Source organism: Strix uralensis, chromosome 3 (genome assembly GCF_047716275.1).
Source record: "Strix uralensis isolate ZFMK-TIS-50842 chromosome 3, bStrUra1, whole genome shotgun sequence".
NCBI classification, from domain to species: Eukaryota; Metazoa; Chordata; class Aves; order Strigiformes; family Strigidae; genus Strix; species Strix uralensis.
Window position 1 is genome coordinate 100,059,434 of NC_133974.1, and position 18,739 is coordinate 100,078,172.

Here is an 18,739-nt window from a genome sequence, read left to right on the forward strand (position 1 = left end):
ATGATGTTACAAAAACATCTAGCTTTGCTTAAACTGTGCTGCCAGGAAATAAGTGGTAGGGCCAAAAATATCTGCTATTAAGCACTGAGAGTTAATTTGTACTCACGTGCAATTTCACAGAATGGGAATGTTGCTGAGAGGTTTTGATACCAGCAGCTCTTCCAAATGCCCAGTCTCTCTTGTGGTCACAAACTAGCCCTATTGCTCTTGACAGCAAAGATAGGGGGGTGAAGGAGGAGCGATTGGTCACATGTGTGTTCCCTTCTCTCTAGAGCAGACCTGGAGGTAATCTCACCCCTACTCATCTGAGATTTTTTGCCTTTAGTCTTCTTACTCTGGAACACCCTGTCCCTCTTTCATGTCTCTCTCCTCCAAGCTTCAAAAATTGCAGCTTGCAAAGCTGCTTCTCTTCCAAGGGATTCTGCCCTTGAACTCTGTAGTCTGGCTCCAGATCCTCTACTATTTCACTTTCTTACATAAAGCCAATTCTCCTCTGACTCTTAAAAATCCCCAGTCCTGAGCATTCCTGTTTCTCTGCGCCTTCCAGTTAGTGCACAAGCACCTCCATGTTTTCTTTGGCATTCAGCCCCTTCCTTTAGCTTCTGCAGCAAATGAAGCATGCCCATGCCCTGTGCTCTGTAGCTGAGGTTCCTGCTTCAGTAGGGATGTGAAAATAACCTTGGACGCAGAATAAACTCATTAAAAAATACTCCTGGGTGGGTCTGTGGGGCCATAGAGTGGTCACACTATAGATATTATGGTAACCATTTCAGAAATTCCTAATGGATTTTCAAATCAAGGCAGTTTTTGAAAGAAGGCAATTGTTAGGATTTACCTTCAAAAATTCAACTTTTTTTTTTTACTCATTATACAGTGGTTTCTTAGTGTTGATCTATGTAACTAATATAATTTTCATGTACATTATGAACAAATGTCCTGGTATGATACTAGTCTTTCATTTTTTAGATGATAGATAGGTGCCATTTTAGCAGTTTGAAATAATTAATTTCAGGTATCACTTGAAAAATTAGTTATTATACATGTATGAATGTGAGGAAGAAATACAGGTAGGAGATTGGAGGGAGATTTCCCTTAGAAAATAACTCTTCCCCCAAAAGTTATCTCCCATACTGCATGAAATTACCCCTGCTTTGTCCTAAACCCAAATCACTTCTCGCCCAAACCTAAAATTCACTCCCTTAACCCCTGAAACCCAAGTAAAGCGATAAAAAGTGTTTTCTTTTTTTGCCTTCTCATTTTGTTTTTGTAACAGCATTTAAAGTGTTTTTTTTTTTTTTAAATTTTGATATTGAACACTTATTGAAAGATGTATGTATCTCAGCTTTTTAAGCCTGTATCCTAGGGAGAAACTTCACACTAACTTCTGCAGTGGGAGGGCAAACTGATTCTCAGATACATGCAGTGTGAGGAGATATGTTAATCTGAGATTTCTGTTTGTGAAGTTGCAGAAAGTAATGCATTTGAGCATCCATTGGGGATGGGAGATACCAGAATGAAGGAAAACAGACTTTTATATAGTTGAATTAATTAAAAACGTTATTTTTCATGTAACTGGCACTGTTGACTTATTTCTCTGAAGCTTTTTATTTACAGTAATTTCTTTGTAGTCATTTTGACCAAAAGATGTTAAAGCTGGGCTGGCTTCGTTTTCTTCCTCTATTCATTTAGCAGCTTTGCATTAAACATTGTACGTAGTCAGTTCTACTGTTTCCCACATGGAGTCGTCAATACCACAAAACAGGGAATAGGAAAACACTTCTAAAGATAGGTTAGGTGAGAGACAGGAGGTATGAAAACAGAAGCAGAGGTTTGATTTCAAGTTTCAGACTCCTGTTTCTGCAGGATATACTGGTTTAGAAGAAGAATGATGTAGAGGTTGTTGGCTATTTTGTTTGTAAAGCTTCTTTGAACCCGGCTGGTGGGTTTAAGGTAGGTTGTGTTTGGGAAGAGGTCTGTGTTTCAGGGGTTTGGCACCACGAGGTGTCACCGTTGCTGCACTGTTTCCTGCAAGCCACATCCCTGGGGTGCAGCTGCGCTTGGGCACTTCTCCTCCAGAGCTCTGAACTTGTTTTGTTTAGTGTTTTGCCGGAGCAGAATTTGTATATTAAAGTAATTTTCCCCCCTCACTTTTAAATCTGGAAGTTTACTTCAAAACCACTAGCATTTTAGCAAATTGCATCTATAGGAGCTTGTGAGAAAGTCATCTGGGTTTGAGCTGCTTGTTCTGTTGCCTTCAGGATGTTCTGTTTGCATTAAGGGGCTGTCTATGAGACAGAGACCGACTCTGATGCTGCCATTAGGACCTTGGTTTCCAGTTTGCCTGATTTTAGATTGTTTCCCTTTTTCTGTTTTATCTCCACTAAAAATTCATATATAGTATTTTTTATAAAAGTATTATAGGCCTATCATGTCTTTTGCTTCTTTTAGTCTGCTGATGTTATGTTCCATTTCCTATTTATGTTAATTCTGTAAATGATAACTGCCATGCAGCTGGGGTGTTTATATAGTGACAACACAGTGGTGGTCCATTATTTGAAGGTCTTGATCAGTTATGAAGCATTGAACGACTGAATGAACTATAACCTAGGCCTGATCACTAACCTGATTTAATTTGATTTTTTTCCAGTCGTATCTAAAAGACTAACCGGTTTGGGTTTTTGTTATGGTTTCTGGTTTGGTTTTTTGTGTTCTTTGTTTGTTTTTTTTAACCTCCAAACATTACTGTGTCATTTTGGGTGTTTGCAGTAGAACAACTGTGTGAAAGGGCCCCCTCACTTCATGACAAAGAGAGCGAGGGGATTTCTAACTGTGCTGATAGATGTTTTAAGTTACATCTGCAGTGGCCATCCCTGCTGGAGAGCAGAGACAAGAAAGCATGTTGGGCTGGCTTTGTGATCATTGAAAGGGCATCAGGAAGGCCAACCAGAACTGTCTGTCTCAATTTGAGGACAAGGCAATACTAGATTACGCTAGAGAAGGTCTATTCTCTGAAAACTTGGTCTGCAGTTTGAGGAGACACGGGTAGAAGAACCACCAACTACACATGGTGGCTCCTGCTGCTTGATTGTGCTGGTTCAGTTGGTGGTGGGGGGCTTTGCTGGGTGTCATCTGCAACATGTTTGCATCCACAGCTGTGTTGGTGCAACTGGGGAGTGGAGAACTGGGGCAGTGAAGGAGAGGGATTTCTTGAGCATGGCTTGGGTCTGGTGCCAGACTACACTCTTAAGGGTTCACTGGAAATTTGAAGGGACTACTCTACATCATGCTGTACAGGAGATACAATCATATCCTGTTCTCATTAAATATTGATGCGTCTTTTTAATTTTAGCATGGGCGAGGAAATAATGAATTGGAAAATTAATACTTGAAAAATAACAACCGTGTGCAGGTCTTGCAATTAGAGAAAGAGAAGTTGCATGAAGACTGTTTCCAATGGTCTATGAAACTATACAGGTTGAGCTTTCCAGTGAAAAGAAAGTTAGAAACAAAGACATTTTCTCTGGGTTCTCTCTTTCTGAGAAAGACTGTATCAAAACTTCTAACGCTGCTGTAAGTGTGTGTGTTTAGTGTGTATATATATATCTCTGTGTGTGTATTTGGCTAAATGATATTTTGAATTCCAGATAATTGACATTTTAAAAATGGTCCTGCTAACACTTACCTGTAGGGGGGTTTAGTTTAGTTTTTGTATACTTGATTTGGGAATAAAATTCTCTTAAATGTTAAGATAATTTCAAATCTACAAGACTTGGAAAGAAATTCTGGCCACATAAATACAAAGTAGTGAGGAAGGGTTGGCAAGGAGTCTGCAATTAGCCTGTTTTTATTTGGTTACAGAAAGTGTGCTCTGCATAGACACATCACTGTGATATAGAGAAAATACCCACCCCTTCTCCAAGCCCTTCACAGCACAGGTATTATGTTAGTTTAGCCAGTCACTTCATATTTGGAGGACGCTGGGTCTGTATCCTAACGTGCCTAGCTCCCATGCCACCAGCTGCACCCTGTTCCCCAGCCCCAGTGCCATTCAGCGCTTGCTCCTGTGCTGCAGGGCCGGGTGGGCCGAGGCCTGCCCCCCGCCCGAGCAGTGCCTCTGGAGGGGGGCTGCCGTGGCCCTGGCCCCCACGCCTGTCCTCCCACGGGCGGCTCTGGAAGCACCGCTCTGAGGGGCATGTTGAAGACCTGAGTACTACGCTTGGTTTAATGCAAATTGGTTGAAGTAGGACTTCAAACGGCAGTGAGTTCTGTAGGCCAATGAGTTTTGCCTCTCATGTTTTGATTAAATAGCCATTTTCTGTTTGTCTGTGCAGTCAGTTTACAATGTAGATTTGCTGTTTCCGTGCACTTTTCAAGAAGCTGGGGTGCAGTGTATGCTTAATAATTTTTTTTTTTTTTTCCTGTTAGTGTTGCTACAGATTGCAAATCATCTAAAGTAAATGTTTGCTCTGGTTGATTGCAGGCTCTGGTATTCATCACATGAAAAAGTAGGATGTCTTGAGATAAACAGAATCTAAAAATAAAATGGAATATATATTGTGATAGTTAATGCAGATCTGTACATGATAGTCAAAATAACTTATGTATAAAGATAACTGAAATTAATTTTGAAATGTAATAAAATTTCTCATCGTAGAGGAATTCTGCCCAAGTGAGTTACAGTAGTAGTGATACTTTCACCTAAGTTCTTACACAGATGCACATATATGTCTCTATATAGTGTATATATAGACAATATATAATCCTGGAGTACAGACCAGTGGAACAGTATACACATATATCAGATACCTTTTTGGTCTCTAGTGCAGTGCTAATTAAAGCTGCTATTGCTTGTTGCTAGACAAGAGTCTTCTCATCAAATACCTAGGATTTTTGGCCTTTTTTTTTTTTTTTTAAAGGATGAGCATGATCAGAAATTGCCTTTGAGGCAATTTGCCATTTGATTTAGAGCAAGCTTTAGAGTAATAAAAAAGGATTGTCCTGGCTTATCTGAAAATAGATTTTTTTGAGTTGGAATATAAATGTTGAAAAGTCCTCAGAAAGAAGAACCAGTGGCCTGAGGTAGAGGCTGGAGTGAAAAGAAAGGATTGGGGGTGGGGAGAATTCCCTTAGCTTCTCACCTTGGTGGGGAAGGTTCCAGGAAGGAAAAGCTTCAACTCTTTGATTAAAAAGCAGTTTTTTAAGCAAGGCTGAAATGGTGCAGTGCAGCCTGGTGATTTTTACACAAACTAGTGTATATATGTATATATTAGCATTTGGGTAGTGGGGAGGCTCCTATGTATTTAGACTAGTGAAGGGAAAATGCATATGCAGAAAAATACATAGCTGTTAACACACATTTTCTGTGGAGTAAATACTCATGCTGTTAGGAAACTGCATATGAATGTTGCCATGTTCTCAATGTTGGTTTACGTATATTTGAAAAGAACGGAACAACTAATTGTCATCTACACAGTACTTCTTTAAGTCTTTATTTTCATTGATAGCTGTCAGTAAATGTTGATGATTATCAATAACTTCAAGCACTTGGAAAGGAGAAACTTATTCTTCTAATTATAATAAGATGAAGACTGTAGATGTGAACAGGTTTTGAAGATGCACTACTGGCTGTGAGGCAGTCAACATGCATGACTGCCCTCTGCTTGCTTTGTTTTTATTGCAAGTTGAGTGTTCAGTACTTCTCATTAAGTGGTTGCTAGCACACTTGAAGGCCACTGAGTAAAACCAAATTAAATTTTAAAAACACTAAGTTGATTTTGTTTTTCTCCTAAATTGACATGTACTTTAACATTAAGGTTTTGTATGAATACTAAGGTTTTTAAGACCATCAATAATTGCATTTTACACTGTGAAGGGTTAGAGGAAAACACTGCAAATTGAATGTTCTACTGCAAACCTCTCTTTTCATAATACTATCCCTAAATTAAATGAATCTGGTATTATCTTCCTTTTCACTAAGGCACTCTAGAGTTGTAGCTTAAAGTACATAAAATAAGTACATGATTCCTGTTGAATGTTCCACATCTGGCAGGCTAATACTTCCCATATTTCTAATTTAACAGCTGAAAAATCTTCTCTTACATCAATGATGTTTTGTCAGTCTTAACAGCAACTTTATTAGACATTTGCAGTGCATCATACTGGGCTCTGATAGGACTTCTGAGATGGGTCTGTGTTGCCCACAGAGGAGTGGCCAGTACTATTTTGGGATTAGCTGAAACTTTGGTGGCACTAGTGTGGTCAAGCTGTAGTTGGCACATCAGTGTTGTAAAATCAGATAGCCCTCAGGAGAGTATCACTGGAGGTGATACTCAGATTGACTTTAGCCTGTAAACACTCAGTGCTGATGGGAGACATACCACTGGCAGAAGTCCTGTGTGCCACCTGAGGTGCGGCTACGCGTGAGAGGATGCTGACCACAGCAATGGGTCCACAGGAAGGGCAGCGGTGAGGCAGCAGAGTGCTGAGCCTCTTGTGCTGGCTTCAGCAGGGAAACGCAAGTATGGCTTGATTCACAAAAGTGGCCTCTGAGCTCTGTACCTCTTGGACCACATGCTGCAGGCGGAAGGGTTGGGATTGCTTTGTCTTGGATCTCGTTAGTGATTCCCTAGTGGATTTTCTCTGGCAACCTTGGTCTGCTGCAGCTTTTCAGCTGAAATACTGGGTCAGTGGCAGTGAGGTTTCACAAGATGACTGAACCGTTTAAATGCCTCTGCTCCTTTTCCTCTAGCTCCTTCTGTGCCACGTTTTGCAGCCTGTTCCCTCCATGCCACCTTAGTTGTTCCAGTGAATGCTTGTGAAGAAGTTATTAAGGATTTGGTGCAGTCTTGTGAGGGGGTTGTTTTTGTTAAAAAGAAATCCCTTCCCCTTCTGTCTGCCAAAAATAGGCCACATTTATTTTGCTCAACTTCTTTGTTTTTAATGCTCTGGCTCTTTTTTTTATTGACTTTGACAGATTTAGAAGGCTTAGTCTCAGAACTGTCTCAAGAAAACATGCAAAAGTTCAGATTGACTCAGATAACCATTACGGCCTTTACTGATTAATAGTTCAATAACAATATGCTTGTTTAAACATAATTTTGAACAGGTTTCCTATTTCTAAGTGCCTTTATATAAGAATAATGATGATAAGGTGCTATTAACTTGTAAACTGAAGGTAAAATTTATGAAAGGTTTGTGCAGAAACAGACACAAATGGAAAACAAGCTCCTAATCTGTTTCCCTCTGTGTTACTACTTCCATTATTCTGTTTGTTTTACAAGTCTAATCTAAAACTGTCTAAAATTCCCTGTAGCAGAAAATACGGACTGTTCTCTGTGATGCTGAGGATGCTCTGTGGTATATGATTTCTGCTGATTTTAGGAACACAATGTGTGTATCTATCTGAAATGCCTAAAATCAACAGAACCATTTTTATTTCAAGATTTTATCTTGTACATACAGAGTCAGAAAAGCATTAACCCACATAAATCCCAGTCAAATCTTTGGGGCCTAAACACACACTTAAAGGACTGATGTGCAAATGTGTATCTGTGCTCTCCTGAACAGGGAGGATCTTCGTAACATGCTTTCTTAAATCAGAGCCAGAAAATAGGAAGATGAACAGGGTAAAGTGACCTGAATGAAAGTTTACCGAAAGTGAAACATCCTAAAAATACATGGTGCTGGCCTGAGGTAACTTCAGTCCATTCATTTGTTTTAAATAGATTAGGGGCATAATGTTAATGTTTGTTTCTACCGAGTGAGTAACATTCATTGAAACAAAAATTACTGTAAACCTAACCACATGAGTAGATAATTTAGTTTCTGCTGCATTGATAAAAGTTTTCATTAATATGAATTAATATAATTATTCTGTTTTGTTTCATGCATAATGTACACATCCCTTATTAACTTCACCATACTGAGTAAAAAGCAGTTACTCTTCACAGAATACTTCCAGACAGAGAGAAAGTGTGTGGGTAGTTTGGAGGTAAAATTCACAATGCTAAATCTGTGTCAAGAGATTAAAGATATTAGTTACATAGACAGTGGTTGAACAGAGTGCTTGGAGAACTTTCTAGAGGTGCATACATATCTCTTAATTTTATTTATCCGTGTGTGTATACATATGTATGTATGTACATAGACACATGTGCACACTCATGCATATACACAGTTCAACTTTTTAAAAAAGTTTGAGTTTGTTAAAAAATTATTTTATATATGTAAAATATATTTTATTTTAAACTATGTTTTATATATAGTTTTATATCCATGCAGATATACAGACATGTTTGTGTATGTATATCGAAGTTGAATGTTGATTAACATGTTGATATAGGTACCAGGTTGTATCTGTGATGTTGGATTTAAGTGATGTTCCCCTATTTTTATTCTGAGCCCATTGTACACTTCTCTTACTAGCATAGCATCAAAAGTGCTCTTAGAAAAGGACTTCACAAGGTCTTTTAGTGAACTGTGTGTTGCATAATTATTCCTCTGAGTCACACTTTTCCTGAAGTATTTGTTCTACACAGGTGCTCTTTCCGTACCTGATTACACAAAGGGTATAATAAATAGCAAAACATGAGGTATAAAAAAAACTTGTACTTAAGAGATCAAAGCAAACCAGACCATGCAGTCCTTTGGAAATCTTGGCCAGCTCTCTTGTAAATAGAAGTGCTTCTAAAGCAGAAGGTATTTAACTACTGTATTTATACAGGCCTTGATTGACAGTTCAGTTATTAACCTCATAAAAGCACAGCAACGTAAACTAGTAAGAATGTTTATTCTAGCACTTCTATCTGAAGGAAAGTGAAAACCAAGATATAGTTGCGTATTCTTAGTTCCTTTTAAGTATTTATTTTAGGGCTGTGTAGCATAGAAGAATGTTTTTTCAAGTCAGTGAACTTAAACTATTTTGCTTACTGTTCTGGGATTTAAGTATTTTCTAATTCCTAACAAAACAAATGTTAGATTTATTGAAGGTGCAAAGTCACCACATCTTTATTGAAAGTGCAAACCCCGCATCTTTATAATGATTCTTCTTTCCCCCTCACAGTGTTTTTCATTTCATGCGAGGTAAAAATGAAATCTGAATTGGTTTTTGTAACTAACTTGATGTGGTTATAGAAAAGTTGTCCCTTTTTGTCCTTGAAAAAGTGTCCTGTATCATCTTAGGTTTAGAAAAACAAGTATGCAATAATCTTGTATATTCTTGCTCTTGGGCTTATTAGCTGATGTATTGCACCAGGCTTTTTACAGTTGTGTTTTCCAAGCTTCATTGTGGCTTTTCAAGCCTCCCCCCAAAATTACATGGCCATTTTGTTTTCTGTGGGAGCGCTATATTTCTCTTATGCATGTGAAATGTTTGTTTGAAAGCAGCTTGTCATAAGCCCTGAGACAGGATGTGATTTCAGGAATTTAACTCTTAGGTATGTTCCTCAAAACAAGATTATCTGAAGCGAACCCTTAAAATTTCTGTGTGATCTTTAATTCTAAAAGAACTTGCCTTTTGCTGTTGTCTCTGTCTCTTAGTAAGAATGGTGATGATTCTCTGGTTGTCATTCAGAGGGACGGCAAATCAGGAGCTTTCATGAATATATACCATTTCTGAGTTAAACAAAATCTTAAGCAGTTATTTTTATTTCACATCAAGCTAGTATTTTAAATACTAGTGTACACTGTGGCAAAAATAATACTTCATGCTGAACTGAAGACTAAGTTACTAATTCACTAAAACCCAGGTAAATCTCAAGAATTTTGTTGTTCTTAGCAGCAGCTATTTTTTACTGTAATTGCAGTAGCTAGTGATGGCCAACAAATCCAGGAAGACAAGAAAAACACTGAGCTGTTAAGAAGACAAGATTAAAACCATGGTGCTAGAGTGGGAAGTAGCTAAGTGGAATCATAGAAACTGTAAAGGGATCTCTTGATCCTGATTCCCATTCAAAGTATGACGGTTAGCAACACTAGATCAGGTCAGCAGTGGCTTTGGATGAGTTAAAAACCTCCAAGGATGAAGATTTCGCAACTACTCCGAGTAACATGTTGCAATGCTTCATTCCCCTTTTTTCCTGTTGCCCAATTTAAAACTCCCAAGTTATGATTTGTGATCATTGGGCCTTTCTGTACAGTCTGCAACTACTGCAAGAAGTTTAGCTCTTTAATCTTTGATTCCTTCAAGTGGCTGTAGGCTGCTGTTGGATCCTCCCTGGACCTCCTCTTTGTCAAAAAGAACAAACCTGGGTCCTTCAGCTTCTTCTCAGAGGGCATGTATTCTAGGCCCTGTCCATCTGAGCAGCTGTTTGCTGGACCTTCTCCTGTTTCTTCTAATCTCTTCTGAACCTGGCAATCCAAAACCGGATGGAGGATTCCATGTACAGCTTCACTGTGCCAAGTAGAGGACGATAATAACTTCCCTTGAGCTGCTGCCGCATTTGTCCTAATGAACGTAGTCCAGTATGTGGTTTGCCCTGTTTGCAGTGAGGACGTGCTGTTGGCTCATACTGAGCTTGGCATCCACTATAACCCTCAGGTTCTTTCCCATGGGGCTGTTACTGAGCCAGCTGGTTTTCGTCTCTGCTGATGTTCAGGGTTATTCAGCCCAGGTGCAAAATTTTGTGTTTCTCCTTGTTGAGCTGCATGAGGTTTCTGTTGGCCCAATCCTCTAATTTCTCAAGGTCTGTCTAGACTGAACTTCTACTGTTCGGTGTTTCATCCACTCCCTCTGATTGTGTTGTCCACAGATCTGCAGAGGGTGCTTTCTATCTCATCAGCCAAGCTGTTGATAAAAATGTTGAGGGATGTAGGTGCCCCAGAATTGACCTGTGGAGTATTCCACTGGTTACCAGCCAACAACCGAACATTAAACCACCGAGATACCCTTTGGGCCTGGTGGTCCAGCCCGAATGCTTTGTTTATCCAAGCTGTACTCTCTCAGCTTCCAAATGAGAAAGTGAGTGAAGCTGAACCTGTTTAATGAGTACAGCATTTTCTAGTCCATTTTAAAGTCTTCTGCCTTAATAAAAATGTGGCTTAACTGCTTTCCCTAAGAAATACGAAAGAACAAATTCCGAGAATGATTTTTAAATGATGAGAATTGTTTTATCAGTTGTCAGAGATATGTTTTGAGTTTCATCTATTTGAATGCTCACCAGACTCTTGGGTTCTCTGTGCATTTATGGACGAGTTTTTTTAGGGTGATTTCTCAGTCAGTTACTTCTTTATGGACGTGAAACTCTGAAACCTGGCAAGTTTGGAGCCTTTCAGTAGTGTGTACGCTCTCTTCCCAAACTCCAGTTATGGTGCTTGCCCTGGAATTTGCATATTACCTCCCTGAGCTGACCATAATGGGGTCATTTTAGGATAAATTTAAGATTCTGCTCCTCTTTTCTCAAGTCAAGTGAAACCTGCAATTCTTTTGGAGGTTTTTGTTTTTTGAGAAGGTTTTAGCCACCTGTTCACCCTTTCAGAAACACACTGTAGACTTCAATTTTGTTAGAGTGAAATACAAGCCAACTTCTTAAGGGTGATCACTAAGTGCCTGGAACTTCTAAAAGGAAGTTCTAGAACTTTTTCCATACTCATCCAATGTGCATTTTGGAATCTGCTTGCATACAGTCTTAGTTTGATTGATGACATCAAGGGTGAGATTTTAAAATTACCGGTTGCTAATCCTTATATAATTCTTATCAGCAACAGTTCAGCACCAGTTGAACTACACGTGTTTAAGAAGGGGTTAGAATTTCCATGCAGATCAGCATGTCAGAAAAGCACAGGAGTGCACGGTAGTAAGGGTCCTGCTGGTACATTGACTCAGTTCTTTTCATAAACAAGCTTGCTATGCTGTTCTTATAAACTGATCGAGTCGCATCTTAAAAACAATTTGCTTTTTCCCACTATTTCTGCAGGAAGAGTCCCCGAATGCCACCTTCCCAAGTAAAACTTCTCAAGAATCTTGCTGCTTTGATCATTAGAAACTTAACTGGCAATGTATATTTATTCATAGCCATTTAATACTCATTTGTTCTTATGCCAGCATTGTCCTTTGTTTTAAAGAATTATTTTCCCTCCTGGTGCTTCCCTTGAGGTATTTGTGGATGCCAGTCATATGTCCCGTCTGTGTTAATTTTGCCAGACAAAACAAGTTGAGGTTTTTAAATCCCCTCTCAGCAAATTTGCTTTCTATTCCCTTGGTCATGTGAGCAGCTTTTTTTAAGCATGTCTTTTAGCTGGAAGTTAGCTGTGATTTATTCCAGTTTACGTCCTACCTGATTGTTGGAGAGTGGTATTAGTACTTCCTTGTCCGTACTGACATTATCAGGGTTGATGTGTTACAAAATCACATTTGCCCTTCGTCTTTGTCCTCTTGATAAGGGATCTAAGGTACCAACTAATACACTTGGATCCTTTTGCTTTTTCCAGCTGATGAGCTCCTAACTTGTAACACATCTTTTAATTAGTCCTCATATATGCAGTCTTTTTATCTGTTATTAATGTCATGTCCTTCTACTATTCCGGTTCTCAGGATACCTTGTTTTGTTTCATAGTGTTTTGATCTTCCCTCTCTACAGATAATGCCTTGTAACTTTTCTTTCATCGATAGATTTTCATTGGCACACTACTAACTCTTTTAGCGTGGTCTTCAATTAAACTAATAATAATATTGATCCCAACAATAGATTAGGTCCACCAATAACTGACTTGAAACATGTTGGTTTTGGGTCTTTTTAAAGTTCCTTCTATAACTTACCCCTTTTATCTAATAGCACACCCTAATTGCAGCGTGTCACATATTGTCACTCACAGAGATTACACCAGAGTTTAATCTGTTAAACCAAAACTGTAGTTTCACTGTGGACCTCGTGTAGATATTTCCTCAGACTACATTGCAGGATGTTGTCTGCTTCCTGCTGTTTTCTGTGTCTCACAGAAAGCCCATGGGCTTTTTAGCCCTGGAGGAAGCATATGAAAACTGGATCTCTGCTCCAAGCTGGAGCTGCCCTGCTCTTTACTTTGAAGCAAATTTTGAGTAAAAAATTTGCAGATTTCAAGCATTCCATTTGTTGAGATAACATTCAGGAGACTTGTGTGACTAGAACTGTTTTATTTTCTTTGTCTAGAAATATTTTTACTGTTCTTGGATAAGGTATGGGTTAGGTTGGCACAATCTAGTTTCTAAAAGTTTTGCACGTTGCACTTAATTCCATTTTATCTTATTCCCTTATCTGTACTGTTCTCTTTTTCAAGTTTATTTTTTCCCTGAATGTCTGTATATTCTTGAGAGTAAACATCTGTAGTTTTCTGAATTGTTTGCCCTACCAGCACTTTTGAATAATTTAAAAAGTTACGTATTTGTTTCCCTAGTTGTATAATATTATGCTGTCTTGCTATGTTCTAAAATCCAAGATAAGAAATTATCCTTTGAGTTGAATGTGGTAATTATTTGAGTTTTGCTTCCCCTTCAGTTAGGATAATTTCTGCTTTCTGTACCTTTATTACTGCTAGCTGTTCCGTCATGAAATGCATCTGACTGTCATATTCTTTAATACTAATAAAGGAGCAAAAAATGCATTTAGTTCTTAAAGCATATCTGAATTAGCTTTGATTTTTACCATTACCTCAGTATAAAACAACGTTATACATTTTTTTCTTGGTATTTTTTGTATAGTTTAAGAAAATATTTTCCATTTATTTTAAGTTTATGCTTCTGAAGTATGTCTTTCTTAATAGGGAAATAAACTTCATATATTCTGAGACAGGATCTGCCTACTTAAAAAGTGATAAGGGTCAGGGAAAGAACATGAATGTCAAAATGGGCAATTAAAAACTAGCCTGGTTAAGTTAGTCTAGCTAAGCTGCACTGTGGGTTTTTTTTCAGTTTAATGAAAGCGAAAGAAGGAAATATGTAAAATGTGGATCATCTTTATAAATCTGTCGTTTCGAATGACAGTTTTGCCAAATTCAGTCCTGGTTTTTAAATAATTTCAGCAGCAATTGTCCTTGAAGTGCAAGGAGTAAACAGGATTCTGTTTCTGCTCTACTGCTCTTTAACATTTGACATATTATGGTTAGTGATTCCAGTGTAAGGATTGGTATAGCAAGAGTAGATTTTACAGGAGACAATTAAAAGACAACATAATTTCATGAAAACTACATTCTTGGTCTTGATCTCTTTAAATGTGTCTGTACTGCTTTTTTCATATTCCAGTTCTATTTTTCCTTTTTAAAAATAATATTATTTTTTCCCATCACAGATCTGACCATGCATTTGTCAGCTGAGCTGAGATGTCAGCAATATTTATGTTCAAAAAGCACACCAGAGACCCTTGCTGCCCTCAAATTTGTCTCTAAAACTCTCCTATGCTGTGCTCAAATACGAATGTATTTACTGCAAGTGTTCTTTAACATGTCAGTTACTAAAAGCAGTGTACAAGGTTATAAAGCCTTCAGTCCTTCTGAAAAATAAATGAAAGAACAGAAGCAGGTAATCTTTGACACATGTCGCAGTAAAATGATACATATGCCCCAGTGTCACAGCAGAATTTTAATCTAGAGTATTCTCTTAAGTGTACAGCAGAGCTTAAGGAAGAACACTGCAACATCCATGGTTTTATTCTTAAATGTATTTTTTTAAATGCAGGTAAATATTTCGCCTGCTCATGCATAAAGATGGAATATTTATTTAGAAAGACATTAGTTATATAAACATGGATACTAACCCTTGTATTATGCAGCACCAAGTTGTTACTCAGACAAACATAATGTATGATGACCAGAGATGTCACAGTTTTCAGCAGCATTTATGAGTCTGATTCTAGAATTTTGATGATACTGAATGTTTTCACAAGCAAAGCAGAGGAAATGAAAACTTGAAAGTACCTCATCTTTAGCTTACTTTAAGCCACCCCAATCTGAAGAACCAGTGCTAAATGAATGGAAGAACTACTGACAATCAAGAGTATAATAAGAGCTTCTGTGTTAGGTTATTTCAGAGAAAAGTAAAGCTGGTTTTTGCATTTTTCCTAAAGAAGCATTATCAACATGTAAACTATATTCTTGTTCATGCTTAAAATAGACTTTTCCTTAAAGTTTTATAGATGTACAGTCTGCTTTCAGTTATGTCTTTTTTTTAATTTTTGCTACTACAACTAGTTTTTGATTTTTGTTAATTTAGCTGTGATTCACTGTTGTCTTCCAAATGCTTACTGCTAGGCATTAAATCGTATCCTCTGTAGCATCAGACATCTTCAGGATAACTTCTTGCTGATTTATATGAACTCTATATTCTCTGAAATATCTTTCTTGCTGTTATCGGAACCTTCTTTCCCTCTTAAACAGACTCTGGAGGAGACAAAACTGGGAAAGAGTTTGTTTGACTCAAGGGCATGCAGAGAATAGTTAGGAGTGGTGGGTGTAGCTTGATTCTGTATGTCACCGTACAGAAGATACCTCTGTATGACTGGCGTTTGTTAATGGAACATCTCTTCAGGTGGGAAACGTGAGTGAAAATGGGAAAGAAACTCACGTATGTCTTCCTTTCTACATAAACATTCTTCATCAGTCTTTCTTCTGAAAAGTGATAAACATCACTGCTGTCTCCAGCCATCAAAATGGAACCTTTTGTGAATGGGTTGTACTCTAATTCAGTCATATGGCTTTTCTGCAGAATTGCTTGCAAATGACAAAGCATTATTATTGTTGAACTGCAGAGTATGTGAGGCATAAATATTGCATCTTCCTATTTATTCACCACAGTATTCTGTCTGTATACAGTTTTACAAATTAATTTTACAAGTGAATTTAAGAGGATAGGAGTGCTTCCATTAGTTTATCTCTCAACCTTTTGACATTAAGCATCATTTAAATTATATACTTAAATGACATTTTACATTGGGGAGAGGGATTGTATTGTAATCATCGTCAGCCCACTGATAACTTTTCTGTTTCATTAGCGTACTTTCTGTTTCAGTAAATAACCTTCCACTAGTCCATTGTTTAGGTCTCGGTAATCCCATCTGAAATTCTGGATTGTGAAGTTGGGCTACTTTGGGTTACTAACAGGGAAAAAGAAAGTACTGTTACATAGGCTGTAGTTGAACATACTATCACAGATGAGCTCTGAAGCAACATTAAAATAATTTCAGCTGGACATGGGGAAAAATACTAGTGTCTTAAGGCTCTTCCCAGTTACTTCTCTCATAAACATATTTTAGACTGAGTAGATGTAAAATCCTGTGATCTGCAAAATGTTAGTTTTAAGGATTTAATTATGGTACTTTGCCAAAAATCTGTGTTTGAACTGTGTCAGTGACTAATGGAAAGATAGTTATACTCTTAATTTAAACCTATCATTCCTTGTCAGATAATTTTAGAAAAGGAAGAAAAAGTTTTGTTCCATGAAAACTGTTAGCAGTGATTTTTGGATTGTTTTAGTCCACGTTTAGTTGATACATTACTTTATAGGTATGTTAAGGACTTACCTTGTTTTAAAGATATGGATAACTTAATAATTATGAAGCCTAACTCACATTTGTGTGTGTATGCACATGCATGAGTCTGTATCGCTAACATGCATGAGCCACATCTTAAGTGTCGGTATTCAGTTTTCAAACCAGTATGGTTTTTGATGACATTAATAAATATGTGATTTAGTGTCATGAATATTTTTGAAAAACAGAACCATGCATTTTTTTGTTGTTCCTGTCTCAGTTACTGTGCACAAATACTTGCGCGTGTCTAATTATGTGTACACATTTCCAGGAACAAGCATGGTCAGTTATCAAAAATTAAACAACTGTGTTTTACTCCAGCTGTTTTGCTTTGCATTCTCTAGTTGCACATCTCCCTGCCTTGACATCTCCAGGTTGTGGATTCACACATAAATTGGTGCTCTGTATTTTTGAGAATGTCTTTTCATTTTGCAGCACTTCTACTAATGTGTAGTCTTCCTTGTTTCCTCTCTGAACTTGAGGCCCCTTAAAATCATCCCTCGACAACCAGTCCTCAGTCAGTTGTGTCTCTCTTTTTCTGAAAGTGCCTTTGGGCATCTTTTCTGCAGATTTTGCTGATTAATGGTTTTGATTAGACTGCCTTCTCCCCTCATGTAACCTGTGGAGCAGTAAACCAAGTGGGAGATTATGTAAGTTACCCACTTCAGTAGTTATTGTTTTCTTTCTCTGTCAAAAAGATTCATGAAACCACACTAATTAGAAAGAATTTCAAGGCTTTGTAAGGATATTCAGTTCCATTTAATATCGATTCAAACTTGGCTACTGAATTTTTAATACATTAAAAATGGGCCTGTTAAAAATACTTGTTTTGTGAGATGCTACTTGCATATAGTCCTCTCCTAAGGCTCTAACCAGTGGCCATTCGTTTCATAGGAAATTTAACCCAAATTCTGCTTTTGCTTGATGCACTCTGTGGCACAATAGGTGGAGGTGTCACAGCATTTCCAGATTGATTTTTAAATTTTTTTTTGTTAAATACCAAGTTCTTAATGTTTTACATACGAAAACTCAGTAAGATGGGCTGCTTGACTTGATACACTTACTTAGATCTTACGCTTTGTGCTGTCTCTGGCTTTGCAACTTCAGTTTGCTACATAATGTATGTGCAAAAAATTGAAGTTTTTTTGAAGAAGCTGTAAGAAGAAATTACGTGGATATTTGCTGCTTAAATAACCAGTGATTATGAGTATTGATGTTTTTAAACCATCCTCATTAGTGCTTCAGTTTTTATTCATTCACAGTTCGAATGCTTCCATCTAAATTTTTTAACTGAAGTCTTTTTTGTAGGTGTAACAGCTACTGCAGAATCTTTGGTCATGCTTTTAGTTACAGCAATTCACTGTACTGTTCTTACGTGCTTAGAGAAAGCTTCCTGTACCTTTTGAACATTTGTTTCCATCTAGCGATCTGGTTTTGTTGTGTTTGTTCTGTGGCCTGTGGCTAAGGCATGTTATGTTAGCTGAGTGCTGGAAGAAGCTGTGCTGGTGCTTGCCATGTGCTGATTTACTCTTGCGTGATAATTTTTTTTTTTGTATGCTTATTTTTACGCACATTCAATCTTGCCGTCTCATCATGTTATTTTTCTAGACCTGGATCTCTGCTTGTTGGAGTCATGCTAACATGTACTTATTTATCTTGGTTGATCATGTGGCAAGCAAACTCTGCAGTAGGCTTTCTTCTTCAAAATGGATGGCCTTTTATTTATTTATTTTTAAAAGGAGTCTGTTTTATCTGCATAGCATATATGTCTAATTAGAACCTCCCCACTGTGACATTTAAGTGGTTCTTGCTTAGACAATGCTAAAATGGTTTCCTATAAAACCTGAAGTCATTCTTTATCTGATCAAAAGATTATAAAACAAACAAATACAGAAGATTTCTACTTATCTCTTTTTAGCTTGGATTGATTTGCTGTTGTGGCTTGAACTATGCTGCCTTATTAATTCTGGCTAGGGATGAGTTCAATTGTTCTGTTTTGAATGTGGTTGCTCCATCTACACAAGGAAAAAACGTGGTCTGGAAGTGCCATGACTGCCACGTACTAGAAGCAGTGCTATGTGAAGAGGGCTAAACTGATGTCATATACTTGGACGTGTACAAAGCATTTGACACTGTCCCACACGACATCCTTGTCTCGAAATTGGAAAGAGGTGGATTTGACAGAGGGACCACTCGGTGGATAAGGAATTGACTGGATGGTTGCACTCAAAAACTTGTGGTCAGCA

The 18,739-nt window shown here is 37.8% G+C and overlaps 1 protein-coding gene across 6 annotated transcripts in view; it reads left to right on the forward strand.

Annotated features, from left to right (window-relative positions):
• Positions 1-18,739, forward strand: part of THADA (THADA armadillo repeat containing) — a 167,905-nt gene that overhangs the window by 38,276 nt on the left and 110,890 nt on the right. Inside the window, exon 27 of one of the 6 annotated variants that reach the window (XM_074863588.1) lies at positions 7,567-7,692. The exons of the other annotated variants lie outside the window; for them this stretch is intronic. Coding sequence (XP_074719689.1) covers positions 7,567-7,594 — 28 coding nt within the window. The 3' untranslated portion in view covers positions 7,595-7,692. Of the gene's footprint in view, positions 1-7,566; positions 7,693-18,739 lie in introns of those variants that run through there. 6 annotated transcript variants of the gene reach the window in all.